Here is a 24755-nt window from a genome sequence, read left to right as displayed (position 1 = left end):
GATTCCTGTTTTAAGGCTTTATTTAGGGCTACCTGATGTCCGGATTAGGGCTACCAGATGTCCGGATTTTCCCATTTGAGGACATGTCCGGGAATCCGGGCAGCTTTTCAAAACCTGGCACTTTGTATGGGTTTTGAAAAACCTCCTCTCAATCGCGTCGGGCAGGAGGCAATCCGCGCAGCGCGGGACGGAGCTAGGGCGGGACTGGGGCAGAGCTTGGTGGGACTGGGGGCGGGTCTAGAGTGTCTGGATACTATGATTGGTTACGATCGTAAAATCTGGCAACCCCAGCTTTTTGTATCAGAAGTAAAATTTTAAAAGTAATTCTCTCTCCATTTGGTAACCAATGTAGTTGTTTAAGAACTAGAGTGACTTGAAGAAAACGAGAACAACCAGATACAAGTTGAGCTGCAGTATTTTGTCTAATCCACAGAGCTTTCACACTTGATGAGGGCACTGCATATTTTCTAGATGTCAAAAGGTGTACAGGCATTCAGAGTACAAGTATATTCCTTACTTTTGCATGTAGTTTCAGTATAAAATGAATCTATCTTAAAGACAATAAATGGGAAATATGTTTTCCATATGACTTTCTGTATATTAGTTCCACTAAATGTGTACTTATCTGATTCAATGAGATTTATGTAGTGTAAAGCAGGTGTTTCATAAACTGAGATGGGAGTGGAAAGGGAGGGAGTGTACATCTTTGAAAGTATAATATTCATCTAACCTACACCTTTCTTGCATCTTCACTGAGGCAAATTTAATCCAATTTTCAGCTCATTTAAACACAGTACTGCAGTCCCTGCCGCATCCCTGCCTGAATTTTTACAATTAAAAAATCTGTCTCTGCAGTTTCTGTTTGACAGCATCCCCTGGGGGGGGGGGGGGAGAGAAAGCAAGAGGGAGAGACGGAAAGGAAGTGGGTGGCAGAAGCAGGGGTACTGCACACTGCTTATTTACGGAACATTGGACTTAGTAATGAAGTTGACATTCATCGTGCCTTGAGGCATCCCTGCTCTGTCAACAGAACAATTAGCACATGTCTTCTTTGGAGCTGTTTTACCCTCAAAGCATCCTGGGACTTGTTTTGACATTCATAAGACTACTAGCTGGTACTGTACTACAGTCTCTCTCATTTATTCTTTGCCTGAGAGTGAATTCTCTTTTCTATTCTGTCCTATCCTTCCCCTTTTTTTGCCTTTTCAGACTTCTTCCTTCTTCTAATCACTTCCTACCTCCAGTGGAAACAGTTCAAGAAAATTATGTTAGGCTCTGAATCCCTGGGCATATCTTTACCACCACCCTTTCTTCTCTCTCATGCTCATCTGCTGTGTTTCTCCTTTCCAGTAGTCCATTTAAAAATTGTCCATTTGACAAAATACCTCATGAAAGACTTCTGAGGAAATTAGAGAGTCATGGGATAGGAGATAATGTCCTTTTATGGATTGAGAACTGGGTTTAAATGGTCAATATTCTCAATAGAGAAGGCTAAATAGTGGGGGTCCCCAGGGGGGTCTGTGCTGGGACTGCTGCTTTTTAACATATTTATCAATGATCTAGAGATAGGAATAACTAGTGAGATAATTAAATTTGCTGATGACACAAAGTTGTTTAAAGTTGTTAAATTGCAAGAGGATTGTGAAAAATTGCAAGAGGATCTTGTGAGATTGGAAGACTGGGCGTCAAAATGGCAGATGACGTTTAATGTGAGCAAGTGCAAAGTGATGCATGTGGAAAAGAGGAACCCGAACTATAGCTATATGATGATGGGTTCTGTGTTAGGAGTCACTGCCCAGGAAAAGGTTCTAGGTGTCATTGCTGAGGATACGTTGAAACCCTTAGCTCAATGTGCAGCAGCTGCTAAGAAAGCAAATAGAATGTTAGGAATTATCAGGAAAGGAATGGAAAACAAAGATGAAAATGTTATAATGCCCTTCCATCGCTCTATGGTATGGCTACACCTCAAATACTGTGTGCAGTTCTGGTCACCGTATCTCAAAAAAGATATAGCGGAATTAGAAAAGGTACAGAGGAGGGTGACAAAAATGATAAAAGTGATGGGATGACTTCCCTATGAGGACAGGCTAAAGTGCCAAGGACTCTTCAGTTGGAGAAGAGACAGCACAGGGGTGATTTGATAGAGGTATACAAAATACTGAGTGGAGTGGAGAGGGTAAATGTGAATCGCTTGTTTACTCTTTCCAAAAATACTAGGACTAGGGAACATGCGATGAAGCTACTAAGTAGTAGATTTAAAACGAACCAGAGGAAATATTTCTTCACACGTGTAATTAAACTCTTTAATTCATTGCTGGAGAAATCAGTTAGCTTAGTGGGGGGTTTAAAAAAAGGTTTGGCTAATTTCCTAAAAGAGAAGCCCTTACGCCATTATTGAGATGACTTGGGGAAATCCACTGCTTGTTTCTAGGATAAGCAGCACAGAATTTGTTTTGTTACTTGGGATCTGGGTTGACCACTGTTGGAAACAGGATTCTGGGCTTGATGGACTTTCGGTCTGTCTCAGTATGGGAATTCTTATGTTCTTATGACTTTCTTTTAATCCTAAACCTTTCCTATTCTCTTTATTATTCAATCTTTCTGTTCTCCCCTTGGCTGCTAGCATATCTTGCTCAGTTCTTTCATCTTCTCTTTGAAATTATTTTCAGACTCTCTTTACCTCACTAACATCTCTTAATAGCATAATTTAGCACATGTAAAAATCGACTCAAAGCTCCTTGAGTTCAATTTTCTTTTGATTTCTTCCTGGAGCAATCAGTGGTTTCTGTGAATAATATAATTGGTTAGGCTGAAAGAAGACCACGGGTCAAAGGAGTGCAATTCTCTTCTGAACTATTTTTCTTTATCTCAATGTGGCAATTTTAAGAGGAGAAATACTGTACATTTCTAGACAATTCAGATGCATAAGGGGAAGGAAGCACTTGAATTTATAAACTTGTCATCTTGAAAACCAACATGAACAGTTGGCCCACTAATTATTGTTAGGAAGTCTGATCCCATAGGGTTTATATTGCACATGGTCAGTCATGTGTTCTATGTCCATCATTACCAATTGCTACACTGAACCTCATCTGTCATCACTCTTCCCTTTTATCCAAAGTATCAAATCCCATCTGTGGAACTAACAAATTACAGTGTGAGTCTGTCTTCGTACACAAAATATTGCCAAGATCATTGATAAAAATTCTAAGACGCAGTTTGTAAATTGTTAATGCTGGAAAAACTGCAACTCTGTCTTCAAGATTCATTTCCTCAGATATCACTGGGCAGAGAGGCTCCTTAGAATAATTACTGTGTTCTCTGTAATTAGGAATATCTACTAACAAATTTTTTTTTGGAAAGAAGAACAAGAGTAAAATAGGGGGAGAAAGGATTCTCTCTGTGATCCATATTATAAAGACAAATGCTAACTTTACATATATAGCTCCATTTTAGATTGAATGTAAGAACTGAAATTCAAAAATATCACAAAGCCTAAAGTTCTATATAAATATGAAAGGGTCAATTTCAAATATAGAACACTCATACAGACCTGCTTCAGTACCTTGTATTCCAACTATGCACCAGCATTCACTCTATTCAAAAAGAATTGAGAAGAATTAAAATTGTAGAATGGTTAACACAGGGAGACTAATCAGTCCTGGGAACTTCCTGTAGGGCGCTTTTTGTGCTCATGCGCTGAGGATACACCCAGGTGAACTCCTTTGGAGCCTTTTCTCTTTTTGTTGGCATTAAAAACTAAATAAAGTTTAAAAAAAACAAAATTTAATTTGTCTCAATTCTTTTTGAATAGAGTGAGTGCTGGTGCATAGTTGGAATACAAGGTACTGAAGTGGAACTGAAATTCAAACATCAAGGCTAAGGCATGAATACATAAGAACATAAGAACATAAGAAGTTGCCTCCGCTGAGGCAGACCATAGGTCCATCCTGCTCAGCGGTCCGCTCCCGCGGCGGCCCATCAGGCCCATTGACTGAGCAATGGTCTATACCTATCTATACCCCCCAATCCCTTTTTCTTCTAGGAATCTATCCAAACCTTCTTTGAAACCATTTAGTGTTTTCTTGTCTACAACAGCCTCTGGGAGCGCGTTCCATGTATCTACCACCCTCTGAGTGAAAAAGTACTTCCTAGCGTTTGTTCTAAACCTGTCCCCTTTCAATTTCCCCCAATGCCCCCTTGTGCTTGTGGTGCCCCTTAATTTGAAAAATCTGTCCCTGTCTACTTTTTCTATGCCCTTCAGGATCTTGAAGGTTTCTATCATGTCTCCTCTAAGTCTTCGCTTCTCCAGGGAGAAAAGTCCCAACTGCTTCAATCTGTCGGTATATGGGAGATTTTCCATTCCCTTTATCAGTTTGGTTGCTCTTCTTTGTACTCCCTCAAGTACCGCCATGTCCTTCTTGAGGTATGGCGACCAGTACTGGACACAGTACTCCAGATGCGGCCGTACCATTGCACGATACAGCGGCATGATAACTTCCTTCGTCCTGGTTGTAATACCCTTCTTAATGATACCCAGCATTCTGTTTGCTTTCCTAGAGGCTGTGGCGCATTGCGCCGATGCCTTCAGTGTTGCGTCTACCATCACTCCCAGGTCTCTCTCCAGGTTACTAACCCCTAGTGGTGTTCCCCCCATTTTGTATGTGAACATCGGGTTCTTTTTCCCCACGTGCATGACCTTGCATTTCCCCACGTTGAAGCTCATCTGCCATTTTTCGGCCCACTTTTCCAGCTGCGTTAGATCCAATCGTATTTTAGAAAAAGGATGTGCCAACATAAAACCTTTTCTAAAATACATATAGTACTGTATTTGTATTTGTGAGAACAAAGTTGGCTCCCAGCATTTACATGGGTATGTTGGGCCTTTTACAAATCTATACAAAGACATGTTGATTAACAACAGAAGCCCAAATTTTTAGTTATGTGCATTTTGGAGGGGGGAATTAGCAGTGGTGGATTAATGATAAGAACTCCCTTAGTTCCTCCTGTAAAAGGCTGGGTGAAATGAGCAGTTCTCAAAGCAGAGATGTGCAAAGGAGCAGTTGGAAATCCCAATGTTAGGACATATATATGTAGATTTTGGTCATGCCCAAACCATGCCCCTTTCAATCTACAGATAGTACAGGACAGGCGGAAGACACTGACTCAGAAATGATGGAGGAAATCAAACAAGTATGCAAGACAGGCAATGTAGTTATATTGGGAGACTTCAATCTCCCAGGAATAGACTGGAAACTAGGAGCCTCCAACTGCGGCAAGGAGGCAAAGTTCCTGGAGGTGCTAGGGGATTGCTTCCTGGAGCAAATGGTAAAAGAGCCGACAAGAGGCGACGCCACCTTGGACTTGGTCCTAAATGGTCTCACGGGACCGATAACAGAAGTAGAAGTCATGGCTCCACTGGGAACGAGTGATCACAATGTAATCAACTTTAAACTGGACATCGGGAAAGGGAAACATGCCAAAACCTTAACCACCACCTTAAACTTTAAAAAGGGTAAATATGATTGCATGAGAGCCATGGTAACAAAACGACTCGAGAAGATGGTGGACAAACTTGAAACAGTAGATCAGGCATGGTGCCTATTGAAAAATACTATTGCAGAAGCGCAAGATCTCTACATTCCGAGGATTTCTAAAGATCGGAGAACTAAAGGCAAAGGAAAACCGGCATGGCTTACCATACAGGTGAAGGAAGCCATAAAAGAAAAGAAGGACTCTTTCAAAAAATGGAAATGCATAAAGACAACCGAAGCCTGGAACAAACATAAAGATGATCAGAAGAAATGTCACAAGGCGGTGAGGGATGCCAAACAGGATTATGAGGAAAAAATAGCCCAGGAGGCCAAAAACTTCAAGCCCTTCTTTAGATACGTGAAAGGGAAAAAACCTGCAAGAGAGGCAGTGGGACCCCTGGATGACCAGGGAAGAAAAGGGTACATCAAGGAAGATAAACAAATCGCAGACAAACTAAATTCCTTCTTTGCGTCCGTCTTTACGAAGGAGGACACCTCAACAATACCTGAAGCGGAGAAACTGTTTACAGGAGAAATAGAGGACAGCCTCACCACAGTTGAAGTGAACTTAGATCAGATATACTACCAGATCGACAAACTTAAAAGTGACAAATCCCCTGGACCGGATGAAATTCACCCGAGAGTCTTGAAGGAATTGAAGGTTGAAATCGGAGAGTTATTGCAAAAACTTGCAAACCTGTCAATCAGAACTGGTCAGATACCAGACGACTGGAAGAAAGCGAACGTCACGCCAATTTTCAAAAAAGGATCGAGAGGAGAACCGGGCAATTATAGACCTGTGAGTCTTACGTCTGTCCCAGGCAAGATGATTGAATCACTGATCAAGGATAGCATAGTTCAGCACTTGGACACACACGACTTGATGAAACCCAGTCAACATGGATTCAGGAAAGGGAAATCGTGTTTGACGAATTTACTCCAATTCTTTGAGACCGTGAACGAGCAAATTGATAGTGGAAAGCCGGTGGACATAATATACTTGGACTTCCAGAAAGCGTTCGACAAAGTTCCACACGAAAGACTTCTCAGGAAACTACAAAGCCATGGCATAGAGGGAGATATACAAAGATGGATAGGCAAATGGCTGGATAACAGGAAGCAGAGAGTGGGCATAAATGGGAAGTTCTCCGACTGGGAGATAGTGACTAGTGGTGTACCCCAGGGCTCGGTACTTGGACCGATCCTTTTTAATATTTATATCAATGACTTGGAAAACGGAACATCCAGTGAGATCATCAAGTTTGCAGATGACACAAAACTCTGCCGGGCAATCAGATCGCAGGAGGATAGTGAGGAACTCCAGAGCGATTTGTGTCGGTTAGAAAAATGGGCGGAGAAATGGCAGATGAAGTTCAACGTGGAGAAATGCAAGGTAATGCATTTAGGCAGTAAGAATAAGGAATACGAGTACAGAATGTCAGGTGCAAGTCTGGGAAAAAGTGTACAAGAAAGGGATCTGGGTGTACTGATAGATAGGACCCTGAAGCCGTCAGCACAATGCGCGGCAGCGGCAAAGAAGGCAAATAGAATGTTGGGCATGATAAAGAAAGGAATCTCGAGTAGATCGGAGAAAGTTATAATGCCGCTTTATAGGGCAATGGTCAGACCACACTTGGAATACTGTGTCCAACATTGGTCTCCCTACCTAAAGAAGGATATAAAACTGCTGGAGAGGGTGCACAGACGAGCAACCAAACTAGTGAAGGGTATGGAGAAACTGGTATATGAGGATCGACTTAAAACACTGGGATTGTTCTCCCTTGAGAAAAGGAGACTGCGTGGGGATATGATCGAAACCTTCAAAATACTGAAAGGAATCGACAAAATAGAGCAGAGAAGATTATTTACATTGTCCAATTTGACACGGACAAGAGGACATGAAATGAAGCTAAGGGGGGACAAGTTCAGGAATAATGTCAGAAAGTTCTGCTTCACACAGAGAGTGGTTGGCATCTGGAATACTCTCCCAGGGGAGATTATTGCAGAATCGACAGTCCTAGGCTTCAAAAGCAAACTAGATGCATATCTCCTTGAGAGAGGCATATAAAGTATGGTTGGCTATAAAATAAACCAGGTGTATACCTGGCAGGGCCTCCGCGTGTGCGGATCGCCAGACTTGATGGACCGAAGGTCTGATCCGGAGATGGCGCTTCTTATGTTCTTATGTTCTTATGTTATATATGTAACGAATAGCATTCTAAAATCAGGCTTTACACATGTGTGCAATATCAATGTGTAAATGCCAGTATTTTCCTGGATAAAGGAGATAAAGGATGAATAGGGCTTCTAAAATAAGGACCCTAATCTCTTTATTATCTTATCTCAACATATGACAAGTTAGCAGATTAGCTACATTGATACAACAACAATTTATTATTTCTATAGCACTACCAGGCGCAAGCAGCACTGTACTTTGTACATAGACGGTCCATGCCCAGCAGAGCTTACAATCTAATTATGACAGACACACAGAAGGGGCTAAAAGGTGGTAGGGGACAATAAGGAAACAGACCAAGCTATCTGAACAACTGCCTAATCAGGTAAAACACATCCAGACCAAGGATAACTCAAGCACACTTTACCCACCCCCCCAATCAAAGGCATAAAAAGCAAAAAAAAAATATGACGGACCATTAGCCACCAGAACAGTGAGACTAGACCACCACCTCTCCAATCTACAAAACACCCAGGAAAGAACTAAAAACAATACTATTTAAGAAATTTGTCAAATGATCTAACTAAACCTTAACGACCCTCCCCGGAGCCCGACGCATACTATATCTGTAATCTCCCTGGGAATGCCCAGGCTAATTTTTGTTGTAAACTGCCTAGAACTGAAAGGTATTGGCGGGATAGAAGCCACCAATGTAATATGATAAGGGAATGAAAGACAGATATGCTGGTTAGGTCAGTGTTTAAAAGCAGCTTCAAATAAGTAGGTTTTTAGTCTGGCTTGGAATCCTGCTAGAGACGGAACCTGACGTAGCGAGCCAGGCAGGTTGTTCCAAGCATGCGGCGCAGCAAAGTAGAAGGGATAGCGACGGGAGTTGGCAGTAGAGGAGAAGTGTACAGAAAGGAGGGACTTGTCTGATGAGCGGAGTTCCCAGAGGCGAGTATGGGGGGGGGGGGTAACAAGAGAGGAGAGATACCAAGGAACTGAAGAGCGAGTACACTTGAACGTCAGCAAGAGGAGTTTGAATTGTATGCAGAGACGGACTGGGAGCCAGTAAAGCAACCTGAGCAGAAGAGTAATATGGGTATATTGACCCTAGTGGAATATGAGGCATGCAGCAGCATTCTAAACAGATCGAAGTAAAGAGATATGACATAGCAGTAGACTGGTGAGCACACTGCAGTAATCCAGATGACAGTTGAGGAGGGTGTGGATAAGGGTTTTGGCAGCATGCTCAGAAAGGAAAAGACGGATTTTAGCAATATTATAGGGAAAGAAATGACAAGTTTTTGCAGTCTGTTGAATATCAGAGGAAAAGGAGAGCGATGAATCGAAGATGACTCTGAGATTGCGAGCCGATGAAACGATAGAGAACGGGAGAATGGAAGAGGTGGATTTAGGAGCAAAGATAAGGAGTTCAGTCTTAGCCATGTTTAATTTTAGATGGCAGTAAAACATCCAGGTAGCAATGTCAGAGAGGCAGGCTGAAAAACCATGGGAAGAAGTTAGAGTACCGAGAGAAGAAGTGTAGATGGAGAAAAGAAGAGGTCCCAGGACAGATCCCTGAGGTACGCCGACCAATAGCAGAAAGGCAGCGGAGGAGGTTCCTCCAGAGCTTACACTAAAGGTGTTATGGGAAAGATAGGAAGAAAACCATGAAATAACAGAGCCCTGAAACCCAAGCGAGGACAGCATTTCAATGAGTAGGCGGTGATCTACAGTATCAAGTGCTTTAGATAGATCAAGGAGGATGAGGATGGAGTAGAGTCCTTTGGATTTGTCCAGGACCAGGTCATTGGAGACTTTAGCAAGGGCAGTTTCCGTGGCGTGAAGGGGGTGGAAGCCAGATTGAAGGGGGTCGAGGATAGCTTGGGCCAAAAGGAAGTCAAGACAATGGCAGCGGACAGCTCATTCTAGTAGTTTGGATAAGAAGGGGAGAAGGGATATAGGACGATAATTGGAGGGGTAGGTAGTGTCCAGCAATGGCTTTTTCAGGAGCAGTGTAACAACAGCATCTTTGAAGTCATCAAGTTTCAAGTTTAATAAAATTTTTGATTAATCGCTTAATCATATTTCTAAGCGATGAACATTTTTAAAATTACAGTATTTGGGGGACAATACAACACTTTACAATATTTTACATCCGAGCGGATTAAAAGACAGACATTACAAACCATGAACACGTGGGAAAAGGAGAATGAAATACAAAATCATTAAAGAAAAGTAAGACAATCAGGGAATAAAACAAAAGGTAGGGAAAACAATAGTCATAAAATTAAACAATGGAAATAAAAATTTGACCAGCAGACTGCTAACTAATTATCAAAAGCATCTTTAAAAAGAAAAGTTTTTAAATTACTCTTAAATTTCTCCAGATTGCGTTCTTCCCTTAAATAAATAGGGAGAGAATTCCAAATTTGAGGTGCAGTAACAGAAAAAATAAATTGCCGTCTTGTATTAATAATCCTAAGAGAAGGGATCGTCAAAAGATTTTGTTCGTTGGATCTCAGTATTCTATTTGGAATATAAGGGATTAATAATTTATAGATGAATGCTGGAGTTTTATAAAACAGGGATTTAAAAGTAAGTACCGGTATACATAATTTATATGTTATCCGGTGAGATAAAGGAAGCCAATGCGCTTTCCTAAGAAGAGGTGTTACATGATCAAATTTCCTAGTTTTAGTTATAAGTTTAATGGAAGCATTTTGAATAATTTGTTAGCGTTTTATTTCATTCTGAGAAATGCCCTTAAAAAGGGCATTACAATAATCAATTTTAGAGATCACCAGAGAATGAATGAGAATATTAAGAGATTTTGAACATAAAAATTGTGAAAGTGAGCAAATTTGGCGCAATGGAGAGCAAGAGGTTATGGCAGATGGGGGGATGACAGTAGGAGAGATGGTAATCAGAAGACGGGTAGGAATGGAATCAGATGAACAGGTAGTGAGTTTGGAGGAGGAAATAAGATACGTAGTTTCCTCTTCATTGATTTCTGGGAAGGATGAAAAATGGCAGGGGATGGCGGAGGGTTAGCAGGGCAGGCCGGAGGAAGGAGATACTGAGGTGGATCGGTTGAGAACTCAAGGGTAATTTTGTGGATGTCATGGAAGTACTCAGCCATGGTCTGGGGAGAAAGCGAAGTAGGAGTCAGATCTAATATTGACTGGAAATTGGTATAATCATCATTCTGTTTTTCAGCCTATAATTGTTCAACTGTCTTAACAGGCACAAGTTCATGCTACAGAAAAGTCTAGATAAGTATTCCATTCACTGCACTAAGATCATAGCAGGACAAATACGTTGTAGTTGTTCATATAGACATAGATGGCCTTTTTTTTCTCTTTTCATTGGTTCTTTTTGATGGCTCAGAATGGTAGAAGCATGTTTGGTAACTCAGTGCTTTATCATAATAGCAAATTCCTCGCCCTACCTGGTTCGGTTTTGATCCATACCTTTGCAAAATCCTAGAATTTTCCTCAGATTTAGCAAAAAAGTTGGTGTCAAGTCTGTACCAATTTTGAAGAGAACGAATTTGGCTTGACAATTCACAGATCCTAGCCCTCACTTCACAGAAAGGGAAACCCCAGATTCTACAGACACTTTGATATTCTGGAGTATCCCTGGCTGCACCTTCTACCAGTTATGTAAACACTCATGCATTATCATCCCCCTTTCCCATTTTACGAAACCATATTCTGTTCTCACTGCAGCTTCTTGATTTTCGTACTTGAAGAAGGACACGGTACAACTCAAAAGGGTCCAGAGAAGAGCGACTAAAATGGTTAAGGGGCTAGAGGAGTTGCCGTACAGTGAGAAATTAGATAAACTGGGCCTCTTCTCCCTTGAAAAGAGGAGACTGAGAGGGGACATGATCGAAACATTCAAGCTACTGAAGGGAATAGACTTAGTAGATAAAGACTGGTTGTTCACCTTCTCCAAGGTAGGGAGAACGAGAGGGCACTCTCTAAAGTTAAAAGGGGATAGATTCCGTACAAACATAAGGAAGTTCTTCTTCACCCAGAGAATGATGGAAAACTGGAACACTCTTCCGGAGTCTGCTATACGGGAAAACACCCTCCAGGGATTCAAGACAAAGTTGGACAAGTTCCTGCTAAGCTGGAACGTACGCAGGTGAAGCTGGACTCATTTAGATCTTTGACCTAAGGGCTGCCGCGTGAGCGGACTGCTGGGCACGATGGACCACTGGTCTGACCCAGCAGCGGCAATTTTTATGTTCTTATGTAGAGGCTCTTTGTCAGCTGAGTTATGTGTTTAGGTATTCCCATTTGTGCTATTGTTCTCTGTAGTTTATTGTGATTCACACAATCAAAAGTTTTGCTGTAGTCGATGAAGTAAAAGTATAGGGGATTTTGATATTCTTTGCTTTTCTTCAATATCCATCTTTATGTTTGCTATGAATATATTTATGATCTGAATCTTGTACATTTGCGTTTGTACAGATTTGACATCCTTTACTAACTTACACATGACTTATTTGTGTAAGAGGCAGTGATTGAGTATTAGCTTTAATGCCTAACTTCCTTGGATCACTACTAGCCTGATTCTGTTTCAGATTGATAGAGCCATTTTTATTTTTTTTTTAATGTTTAAAAGTTTTAGGAGATGTACTGTAGCATGACAGCAGAAGAAAGCATGTATGGATGGGGTCTTTGTTTTGTATATTTTATTGTTTTGATTTTGTGTGTTTTTTCTAATCTGCCTAGGTTGTAGGACTATAAAATTTAAAATAAATCAATAAAATACAGAATAATATGCTCAGATGGAATTGTAAGAACCTCTATAAAGCAGCAGGAATTCAGTATCAATATTAAAAAAAAGAAGTGTTTATATAAACCTATGAGCTCTTCACTATCTTCTCTTTTGTATGAATCAGCAAGTTTGGTTCTGGCTTACTCAAATAGAAAATATGAGACAATATTTTATTAAAGAACTGTTTGGCTTTTTGTGCTGTACATGTTGGTGTCTTTTTGTTGCCTAGGTAACAGAAACCCGAACTGGTCCTTTGGGGTGTAGTAACTACGACAATTTGGATTCTGTCAGTTCTGTCCTTGTGGGAAGCCCTGAGAACAAGGTACAGCTACTAGGTAAGAAAATGTCCCTATGTGTGATAAAACAAGAGCTCCAGAGTGGTGGGAGGAGGGAGAATGATAGAAAGACTGGGGAAAGAAGAAGCTACAAGAACAGGAGAATAGAGGAGCTAATAGGAAATGCAAGAAAGGACAAGAGGGGAATTTTTTTAAAAAAGAGAGCGAGAACAAAAATGAAAATGGCACAAAAAAACTAAAAAGACACATCACAGGAAAAAAAAAGAGAAGTTGAAAGACGAGTTAAAGAGAGAAGGAAGAGGAAGTGAGGTGCAGATTCTCAAAACTTTAATGCCGTTGCTAAACTGTTTAGTCTGCATGCATTTTGGGGTGGTTTATCTAAACAGATTAGCTTTGTCTTTAGCAACATTTCTAGCAGTCTCCGACACTGGCATGCAAATGGGCTCTTCAACACTGAAATGAGCCCTCCGGTGGATTCTTAAAAATTGGCGAGCCATTTTCTAAAACCAGCGTCAGCTTTCAGCTACAAAAATTATCGACTGGTCCAGGGTGACTGCACTATTTTATACCCTGGCATGGCAGTGTCAAAGACTTCTAATAAGCCATGTTGTGATGCAGCGGAAGAGATGCTCATTCTCTCTCCTTGCTGATTTTCTCCTGCCGCAAACAACACCCCCTCCCCCCCAGCGGGAGAGATGCCCACTCTCTCCCACTGCCAAGCGAAACCGCTGCTGCCCAGTTGCACCCCCACCCTGCAGCAAGAGACATGCCCACTCTCTCCCTCTGCCAAGCAAAACCACCGCCCAGCCTGCAGCGGGACAGATGCCCACTCTCTCGCTACCATACAACTTCCTTGTACAACCAGCATTTTAACAGTCCTTTAAATTTACTTAGTGATTTTTCTTCCTTAATAAATGTTGGTAAGGAGTTCCATATTCTGGACACTGTAACCGCAAAGATCGTATCTTGCTGAAAATTAATAAGAGGTACTGGTCCAGTGCACATCAGGGGCAACACCCTGTTCATGTTCCACAGCAACAGCCTGTCAGGTGTCTGAAATGACTGTAGGTCAGAGGGGCAAAGAAAAATGGGGAGACCAAATAATCCACAGTGAAAACAATCCACTGATGAAAACAAAAACAAAAATTTATTAAACACTGACATATAAAAACAATGAAAATTCAATTTAAAAAGTACAATGATAAAAAATACAGTGATAAAAATCCAACCAGACCCTACACGGTCTGTGTTTCGGCAAACACGCCTTCCTCAGGGTTCCGGTGGTTTGCAAACTCACATATAAAGAATTAGACTGAAAACAGTCTATTGTCTTTAAACATGTGTAGGGTCCAGTTGGATTTTTATAATAATAATAATAATAACAGTTTATATACCGCAATACCGTTAAGTTCTATGCGGTTTACAGAAGATTAGTGGAGTACAAGTTGAGTTGACGTACAAGTTGAGTTAACTTAAGGGATGTGGGAACAATGGGGAGAAAGGGCAAGAGAGGGGAAGGAGGGAAGTGGGTCAGCTGTCTAGGTATTTCAGGAATAGGTGGGTTTTGAGGCGTTTCCTGAATACCTCATAAGTGGTGGGCAATAGGAGTTGTTCTAGGTCTTTACCCCATAGAGCAGCCTGATGTGAGAGAAGATGCTCATGGTGTTTTTTTAGTTTGCATCCTCTAACCGGGGGAGAAACGAAGTGCGAGTGGGAGCTTCTCTTGTGTTTGTTGGCTGAGAAGGAGAATAGGTCAGTGATGTATTTAGGGGTTAGACCGTATAAAACTTTAAAACTGAGGCAGGCGAACTTAAACTTTACACGAGCTTCCATCGGCAGCCAGTGTAGCTGTTTGAAGTATGGCGTCACGTGATCGAACTTCTTTAGACCGAAGATTAGTCTGACCGCAGTGTTTTGCATTAGTTGTAATCGTCGCATATGCTTTTGGGGGATTGCTAAGTAGGCGATGTTACAGTAGTCGAGTTGACTTAATACGAGGGATTGTACCAAGATTCTGAAGGCAGAGTTATCAAAGTATGCTTTAATGGATTTAAGTTTCCAGAGGGTGAAAAAACTCTTTTTGATTAGGGAGTCCACCTGATCTTTCATGGTGAGGCATTGGTCCAGAGTTACACCCAGTATTTTAATGGTGGGCTGTATGGGGTAGTTATGTTTGTTGATGTCTAGTGGGGTTTTGGTGTCAAGAGGGCGCGGTGAAGCGACAAAGAATTTTATCACTGTATTTTTTTATCATTGTACTTTTTTAATTGAATTTTCATGTTTTTATATGTCAGTGTTTAATAAATTATCTCCAGAACATCTGTATCCACAGTTTTTTGTTTTTGGCTGGGCTGGGAACTTTTCAGCACCCCCTGGTAGTGTGAAGAGTTTCAGTCTCTGGTAACCAGAGCTGAGACTGTGATGTCATAATGCCTCATTCCACCAATAAAAGCCAACCCCCATCAGTGATGTCACAGTGGCTTGATTGCCCTGTACTTGGCTCACCTTTATTACATACGGGGAGGTGCTGAAAAGGTCTCATCCCAACTCACCAACTTCCTAAATTCTGAGCATTATTTTGCCACTATAGCTGAAAAGAGTGGGATCTTATTTCATTAAGTGCCAATTTGCAGAAACGGAATTCTGCTTTTTGACATTGTTTCAGATCATTGATTGAACCATATCCATCTTATTCTCTTCTTGGCTGGGCTGTGTAAAGAATTTCAGTCTCTGGTAACCAGAGCTGAGATTGTGATGTCATAATGCCTCATTCCACCAATAAGAGCCAACCTCATCAGTGATGTCACAGTGGCTTGATTTCCCTGTACTTGGCTCACTTTTATTACATACGAGGAGGGGCTGAAAAGGTCTCAGCCCAACCCACCAACTTCCTAAATTCTGAGCATTATTTTGCCACTGTAGCTGAAAAGAGTGGTATCTTATGTCATTTAAGTGCCAAATTTCAGAAATGAAATTTTTTGTTTTGCCATTGTTTCAGATCATTGTCATTCTCTTCTTGGTTGGGCTGAGAACTTTTCAGCACCATCCTTGAAAACCAGCTGAAACCAATTGTAAATCACGGTACCAAGTTGGATGCGGATTCCCCAAATTCTGTCACATATAAAGCTAGGCCTGCACACATTTTAAGGGAATGACCCAGCCCCTTCCATGGCCACACCCTCTTTGCAGATCGGCATGGAAACACTTATGCACTATTCTATAAATGGGTGCATAAGTGTGTTTTAACATGGATTGGCCATTTCTGCCCCATTTAGGCATCTTGAACTGAAACTTTGGTGTGGAAGTAGCATATTACATTTAGCATCATATATAGAATTTCCCTCATAGTGTGCACGTTTATCGGCAAACACAAAAATACCCACAAAATGTATATTTCTTGCTTGTTTTTGTTAGCGGCATGCAACCACAATGGGATATGTCGTTTAACATTTCCTATTCCGTTGCAAATAGCAGCCCGACTCTAGTCTAGACCCATACTGCTTTCTTTCTGTTCTTCATATATTCTTTTACGGTGCTACAGTCTGGCATACCCTTTCAAAATCATCTGTGCACTCATTTGAACGTTCTTCCAGGGTGTCTTTGGTGACAAAGTCACTGGATAAAACAGAACCATTTGCCCGGTGTGTTTGTGAACTTCTAGCATAGCTCAGTTCAGTTTACTAATTGAAAAAAAATCACTTCTCATATCAGAGATTCAGGATGGTTTTCTCCTTAGCAGAACTGAGAACCAGTATTCTAATGTCGTCACATCCTGAGATAGACACCCTTACAGGTACTTTTAGCACTGCAGGATAAGGAGGGAATCTTTCAGAGAGGGACATTTAGGAAAATGGAAGCCAGTGGAAGAATAGGCTGGTCTGCAGTTATTTCCACTCTAAAACTTAGCCAAGAAGACGTGAAGAGGTATGTTGCTTTATTGCATTATTGAATTTTAATATTTTATATTCTCATTTAAACGTTGGCATGAGTTCACAATTCATATTTCGAAAGCAGTACACTCTTGTCCTTTCCTTCATGCTAATAGGACAGCACAGGACCTTCTCCCACAGGATTTACATCAACAATTAAGCATTTCTTCCCTGTACTATTCCGCTGGTACTACAATATTATTTACTCCTTATATATTAAAATCAACACATTTAACTACCTTTTCAGCATTAAAAGATCAACTATTTATCCAGGGCTGATACAACAGTATTAACCACCCCCTCCCCAAGGCAAACCTTCAGCATTGTCTCCGCCCCCTCAATTAATGTCAATCTCCTCCTGATATTTCAGTCATTAACCTCAACAATTGTGGTTACCCTAATATCATCCTTTCCAGAAAATTCCTGCACAAAACAGACATCATGCTTTGTTTTCTAATCAGTCAATATTTAGCTGATGATGGGCAGCATTTTTGTAAATGCTGACTGCTGTGGGCAAAATTAGGCCCCGGTATTCAATGCTGGGCTATGTCTGGGCACTGGCCAAGAACTTGCCAACAGGATTTATGCAAGTCCTAGCTGATATACAGTCAAGACAAGCATAAGACTCTTATACGACTCCTGGCTGAACATAGGTCAGGACCCGCATAAGGGTATCAGTCTGAGGCATCCTTCCACTCGCTCCTGTCTCTCTTGGCTCTAGCTTCAAAATGGCTGCTGTAGCCTCTAATAGAAGTCTAACAGTGCTAGCAGTAGTACCGCAAGGCTGCCCCTAGAGGTTGCAGCAGCCAGTGTGGAGCTGGAGCCACAATGGGCAGGAGTGAGTGGGCATCACCCCTGATATTTAGATCCTAGTCTACCACAGATTATATAGATAGGCCTAGGGAATGGTGAGGGGGATGGTCAGGAGGGAGAAGGGAACAGAACAGGGGAGGGCTTTCACTGTTCATAAGGGGTTTGGGGGGGGGAGCTTTCAGTACTTATCAGGGAGTCTTAAGAGGGAGAAGGATCAGAATATAGGGAGGGCTGTCAGTGCTCAAGGGGTCAGAAGGAAGGGGAGATCAGAATCAGGAGAGAGCTATCAGTGCTCACTGGGGGGCTTGGGAGGGAGGGCAGTCAGAATGGAGGGAAGGCTCTCAATTCCAATTGGGGAGCTAGGGAGGGAGAGAGGTCAGAATTAGGGAAAGGGTTTGGAGATCAGAGTGGAGGGATCAGGGGACTGGAAAAGGCAGGGGAACATTCAATTGGCAATCCCACTGTTATGTGGGTGTCAGCCAATATTCAGTGCCAGTACCTGCGTAGCTAACCAGGTAAAGTTAATCCTCCTATTTATGCAGGCCCAGTTAGCTACGTGGGCACCAGCCCTGAATATTGCTGACATCCATATAACTCCAGTTCTTCCCCCAAGTCCACTTTTTTAAATTCTGTCGGAAGACTACAGAACAAAAAACGTGGAAAATCACTGAACTAAGTGTATAGCCTTCGATGGAGACTGTCACACCTTTGTTGAACGGGCTGAGAACTTTTCAGTGGCTCCTCGTATGTAGCAAGATGTAAAGGGGAATAAAAACTATGGCCAATTTTTGTCGATCATTTTCTTTTTTATTCGTAAAAGTTTGGAATGCTCTCTCATCTACCCACTTTTCGTAAAGTACTGAAGACATATTTATTTCAGAAATTTACTAATGATCTTTCTTTTTCAAATAATCAATCATAAAACATAAAATTGTGGCCTAAAAGATATAGGTCTCCTTTTACAAAACTGCGATAGCAGTTTCTAGCGCGGGGAACCATGCTGAATGGCCCGCGCTGCTCCTGACGCTCATTGACGCTGCTCCTGACATTCCTATGAGCGTCAGGAGCAGCGCGGGCCATTCAGCGCGGCTCCTCGCTCTAGAAACTGCTATCACAATTTTGTAAAAGAGGGGGATAGTTTCTGTTCTAATCTTCCGTATAATTTTATGTTAGCCGAGTTGAGCCCTCCTGTTGAGATGAATCGGTATTAAAAAAATCAAAGATTAGATTAGGTTAAATGTACAGCGCTGCATATGCCTTTCAGTGCTATAGAAATGATAAATAGTAGTAGTAGTAGTAGATCTAATGAAAGCAAGTTTTCAGCGACCAACTAATAATTATTAAATATCAGTTTAAAAGGGAAATACTGTACTCCCCCGATATTCACGGGGGTTCCATTCCAGGAACCCCCCACGAATCTTGAAAAACTGCGAATACGGTTTTTACCGGGGGAGTGAAGGAAATCACATGCGGTATGCTCCAACCGCCTCTTCCTGCACTAAAGTCGGGCCTCACCAATCAGGAGCTGCTTTGACATGCAACTCCTGATTGGTGAGGCCTGACTTTACTGCAGGAAGAGGTGGTCGGAGCATACCGCGAGTGATTTCCTTCACTCACCGGCGCTCCGGCTGCTCTCTCCTGCCTCTCTGGCTGTCCACTCCTGCCTGGTCATTCGCGGTCAGAAAATACCATGAATGACTGGGACCGCGAATCGCTGACCGCGAATGACCAGGGAAGCACTGTATACTAAATATAGAATAAATATAGAAAAAATAATTGCAAGCATCTCAAACTGTGAGCCTGATGGAACATTTAAAAGACCGATCTTGAAAGATTTCCAATAAATTACCCAAACCACCTTTTTTAATCTTTCCTCATTTGCATTTTCCAGGCATAACCAGGGAAACAACATTCATTAAATAATATTGGAATCTAATCTTCAAATGCTGGTAATGCATAGGATGTCCAAATGATAATCAACAATCAAATTATGTATCAAGAGAGTTTTATGCTTCATTGATCGAGCAGTTACTTATGAGACTAAAACATGGGCCTGTTTTCCCACCGGAGAAACACACTTTATCTCATTAAGAACTGATGGAAATTCCTTCATATACTGCTTAAGATGACAGAAGTCACCATAACAACCTTGTCCTACCTATTACCTCCTGTATAGCAGAGTTTTGCATTATAAAAACAATGCTATCTTATAGAACTAAACACTTTTTAAATCAGGTTGTTAGCAGCTCATCGATTAAAAATGTTAATTGCATGATGAATTGTGATTACAAATTTTAATATCAAGATTAATCACATAAACCAGTTTTATTTTCTGATACACTGAGACTACATGAGAGGTTAAAATTGTTTAATCTATGTGCAGCCTTAACACACACAAAATAGAGAGTGTGTCATGTTTATTTATCTCTTTCAAATAGTGTCAGCCTTTCACTGCCATTCCTGTTTGCTTAAAATAATTACAGTATTCTTAGGCTTTTGCATACTACCCGTTTGCAACAAAGTACTGACAAATGCCTCTATTTTTCTCCCCCTCCCCAAGCTATCGAGGACCTTTGCTCTCTCCCCTGTCCCCTTAATCAATCTTTTTTTATCTTTTTCCCTTTCCCCTCACCATCTAGCATCGTCCTTGTCTCTCTTTCTCTTCCCCTCTTACATTTTCCCAGTTTTCTTGCCTTCCTCTCCCCCTCCCTCTTGCTAGGCAAAATCCCAGATCCCTGGCCCCGCCCCATTGTGCCCTGGCCTTTCCCCATTCCTCTTTTGGTCTGCTGCAAGCCCCGCCCCATTTCACCTTCAGTCCCACCCCATTCTTCCCCCAAGCCCCGCCCCCTAAAGCTTCATTTCATTATTCCTGACCTCCGTGCCATGTCTAGAGGCTTCCAAGCATGCGCAGACAGGTGCGACGTAATCTGTGCATGCTCAAAGACCCTTCACACAGGCCCATAGCTTTCCAAAACCCGGACAACTGCTGGGTTTTGAAAAGTCCATCCAGACACCCGGATAGCCCTCTGAAAGGAGGCCATGTCCAGGTTTTCCCAGACGTCTGGTAACCCTACCTCTTGCTCACTGACTTAACTTGATCACTTTCAGTCTGAAAGGTGGCTACAACAGTAACAGCAGCAAACAGAAGACAGGTGCGAGGACACTACCTTGCATCCTCCCCCCACTTTATTCCTCTTTCTTGGAATTCCTCTAACCCCAATTCCACCAGATCCACCTAAAAACTGAAACTCTCCTTTCCCTCTCTAAAAGGCATCTCCCTTGTAGGAAAACTAGGTTCCTCCCTCCCTTTTAGAATCACTGAGCTCTGGAACAACCTTACCTCCCCTATTAGGAATCTGAGCTCCCTCCAACTCTTCCGTAAACATCTGAAAACCTGGCTATTCTCAAAAATGTAACTCTTCCTCCCTCTCTGATTATTCTAGTCCTCTAAATTTCTTCTTCATCCTTCCTTCCTCTGGAGTTCCTTTCTACCCTAACTCCTGTTAACCGTGTCGAGCTTTGCGAATGTAGAGATGATGCGGTATACAAACCTAAGGTTTAGTGTAGTTTATTTTATTTTAGTATTTGCTGCCGCTGGCTTTTGCCAGTCCCAGAAAGTTCCTGTTTCCAAGACTGGCAGAGTCAGTGGTGGCACACATAAAAGCATTGTCGCTGTGTTTGTCGTCTGTTTGCTGATGCAGCCACTCTGCAGACCCTAAGAAGCAACCAGTGACCAAGAAGTCAGTGAATGAGAGGGAGGGAGGAGATAAGGCAAGTAAGATAGGGAAGTGCAGCATGGTGGTGAAGGTAGGGAAGAGAAAGTCAGGACAATGCTGGATGGATGAGCAGTGAGGAAGAGAGATAAAGGGGAGATGTTAAAATCATAGCATGTTAATCACATTAGTAATGCATTAACCCCCAGATTACACTTATGGTGCCCAGATTTGGGCACCTGAATTTGCAGGCCATCTCAAGATGCACATGTAACTTAATTAATGAGCCATTAACAAGCAATAAATTTGCCACTACCAACTAATTATTAAAGTTACTTAGCAACAATTAGGATTTGCACATGTGTCAAGGTGCATCCTATTTTATAACTCAAGGCTTTCAAAAATCACATCGTACACAACTCAAAAGGGGACATGGCCATGTCAGGGGCATTCAGAAAAGTTGCACACATTGTTACAGAATTCCAGGTCTCCGTGCTCAACTTGAGCACCAAGAACAATACTGGCACCTGTGTCTAATGCATTAATGTCAATAATACTTCTTCAAGTGCTCATTCTTCAAACATACTCTTTTGTATATACACCGAAGTCCCTCAGATCCCCACATCTTGTGTGGTGGTTCTCCTCACCAGAATTATTTAAATCGGTGTAATTAATTATTGTTGTCAAATTTTCTTAAAGTGCCTATGCTTATATTTAATAAATTTTCTTTCAATAAATAAATAAATATGTAAATGTGAACTTAGCTCTTTGATTCATTTGATTGATTTTTGAACAGTTACTGCCTCATTCTCATTTCGTTCTTCATCAGGGTCGGGGATAGTGTGACGACTATGAAAAAAATATATAGAAAGCTAGCATTAGTTCTTCACTACGCTAAACCATCTAAACAACATAAAAGCTAAGATTAATCTTACCAGAATAGTTCAGGCAAACAGCTTGTAGCTTACAAATAACATGCTGGTGTTTCTAACATGGCCGCGGCGTACTGAGCAAACTTAAAGAAAAGAACCCCCTTATCACGTGAGGGCTCAAGCGCCAATCAAAGACTGGACTGAGTTAAAGTTATATATTATGCCCGCCCACCAGAAAAATTAGACAGCTGATATTATCCAGTCATTGGTTTCATTCAACCCGTCGGGGAACATCATATTTAATTCGTGCATCCACCGTAATTCTTTAAGATTTAAAGTGCGTTCAGTGTTACCACCCTCCCACTCTACCTGCACAATATCAATGATTCTCCATCTAAGATCTAATAAAGTATGTTTACAAAGGGTCCAATGACAGACCAGTGGAGCTGATTCACTGCCTGTGTGTACCCTCGATTTAGGCTCATTAACTCTAATATTCACAGGACGAGTCGTCCGTCCCACACAAATACAAGGGCATGGACATTGTATCATGTAAATAACAGTTCTTGCTCTGGCTTGATATATATTTCCAGTGGACGGATTATGGGCGATAGTTGGACGCATCCATCAGAGCTATTACCACCGTGGCTAAAATCCACACTACAGTTTTGTAAAAGAGGGAGGGGTTAGTTTGTGATGACATATTCCATACTAGGCGAAGGTGTTTTCTGTGTTCTGTGTGTTCGAAAGACATGGTTTTCTGTTAGGATTAACGTTGTAGGATTGATCTGTACTAGTCTGGCTTGTTTAGTTTTACAATCGGTGTATTGATGTTGTATTGCTCACTGCAGTATGTAAGATGCTACCTTTTCCTAGGTATTCATGTGACATGTGGCTTGTTACTAAAAATCATGTTTTTCGTACAGATGGGGGGGAGGTGCCAAAAAATGATGGGCCCTGGGTGTCACATATGCTAGGTACCGATCAGTGAAGATAAGTGGAAATATTTCCTCTATCGTTTAAACTTTCATTTGGCATAATACAGTACAGCACAAGGCTTTAACATATAATAAAGGTTTTTTGCCAGTGAGGTAACTGCTCGACCACCTCTTTGAGCCGTTTTGGTGAGGTGGGAGGGCCCGTTCTGAGTTTTTTTTCCTTCAATTTTTGATTGAGCTGACCTATGCTGCACTAGTTTTATATCACTGGACAGTACCATACTTATTATTGAAAGTGTTTATCTTATGATATCTTAACATATGCTAGGTACGCCACTGGAAAAAAGGAATTGGCTCTGCTCGTTGCCAGTTTGCTAAGTATTGATTGATGTAATGTTTTTTTACCCTAGGCTTGCAGGTTCTGCTGCCTGATTACCTGCGTGAGCGTTTTGTGCAGGCTGCGCTGAGTTACATCACCTGCAGCTTAGAAGGCGAGCTGGTCTGCCGAGAGCAGGATTGCTGGTGCCAGTGCAGCCCCAGTTTCCCAGAATGCAATTGTCCAGATGCCGACATTCACTCTATGGAAGAGAGTCTGCTGAAAATCAGGGATGCCTGGGCCACTCAATACAAGGAATTTGAGGAATCTGGTAAGGTTGCATCCAGAACGAAAGCCATCTCTGTTCAGATTCTAACTGCTGCTTTCTCCCTCCTACATGTAACATTAATAGTTAAGATGCTCAGAGTTATCATGCTATCCAAGTTAATAACAGAGATATAAACTTAGGTCTCTCTAGTTTCATTTTCACTCTTTCCAGCCCAGTAGAATGTTGGAAAGAAATTATATATACGAGCTCAAGAATGTCTAGGGTTACCAGACATCCGGATTTACCCAGACATGTCCTCTTTTTAGAGGACATGTCTGGGCGCCTGGACGGCTTTTCAAAGCCCAACCTTTTGTTCGGGTTTTGAAAAGCTTCCACCTCAGGACAGTATCGGGAAGGCATCTGCGCACGGGTCTCTCTTCATTTCCATCCAGCGTCTCCCCTCTGTCTCTACCCACTCTTCCTTACAACATCTTTCTATTCCTTTTCCATTCAACAAGTCCCCTTTTTTCTCTCTTTATCCTTCCATTTAGCATGTTCCCTCCCCCATCCTTCCATCAATGCCTCCCCTCTCTACCCATCCTTCCCTCCAGCATCTTCTCTCTACCCCTTTACTATTCAGTATGTCACCATTTTCTCTCCCCATTTTTCTTTTTTCGCATCTCCTTTCCCTCCCCTCATCTTTTTATCCAGCATATCTTCTCTCTCCCTATCCTTTCATCCAATGTCCCCACTCTATCGTTTTTCCATTCAGGGTCCCCTTTTTCTATTCCATCCTTCCATTTAGCATGACTCCCCCATCCTTCTGTAATAAGTTAAAAAAAAAAAAAAACAACAACCTGGGGTCTGGCTGAAGGCTTTCCTATGGTCCTTCCATGGCTCATGAGTGGGGCTGCTACTTCAGGATGGAAAGACCACGGTAGCAAAGGGCAGGCAGATCAGATGATCTCTCTCCTGGCTGCTACAGCACATGTTAATTCTGCATGCTAGCCACCAGGGAAAGGGAGGATAGGTGTGTTCATTCTAGCAAAGATTAGGAGGGGGCCGGGAAGAACAGAGAGAACTCCCGGACCACCGCCAACAATGGT

At 41.9% G+C, this 24755-nt stretch overlaps 1 protein-coding gene across 5 annotated transcripts in view; it reads left to right on the top strand.

Annotated features, from left to right (window-relative positions):
• BRINP2 (BMP/retinoic acid inducible neural specific 2) overlaps positions 1-24755 on the top strand; it is a 160054-nt gene that overhangs the window by 125659 nt on the left and 9640 nt on the right. For all 5 annotated transcript variants that reach the window (XM_033915286.1, XM_033915289.1, XM_033915285.1 and 2 more), the window contains 2 exons: positions 12734-12839; positions 23476-23712. In XM_033915286.1, the coding sequence (XP_033771177.1) occupies positions 12734-12839; positions 23476-23712 (343 nt within the window). The remainder of the gene's footprint in view (positions 1-12733; positions 12840-23475; positions 23713-24755) is intronic.

This window comes from Geotrypetes seraphini, chromosome 12 (assembly GCF_902459505.1).
Source record: "Geotrypetes seraphini chromosome 12, aGeoSer1.1, whole genome shotgun sequence".
NCBI lineage: Eukaryota > Metazoa > Chordata > Amphibia > Gymnophiona > Dermophiidae > Geotrypetes > Geotrypetes seraphini.
The sequence above is the reverse complement of the archived record's forward strand: the minus strand, read 5'-3'. Positions and strand labels throughout refer to the sequence as shown.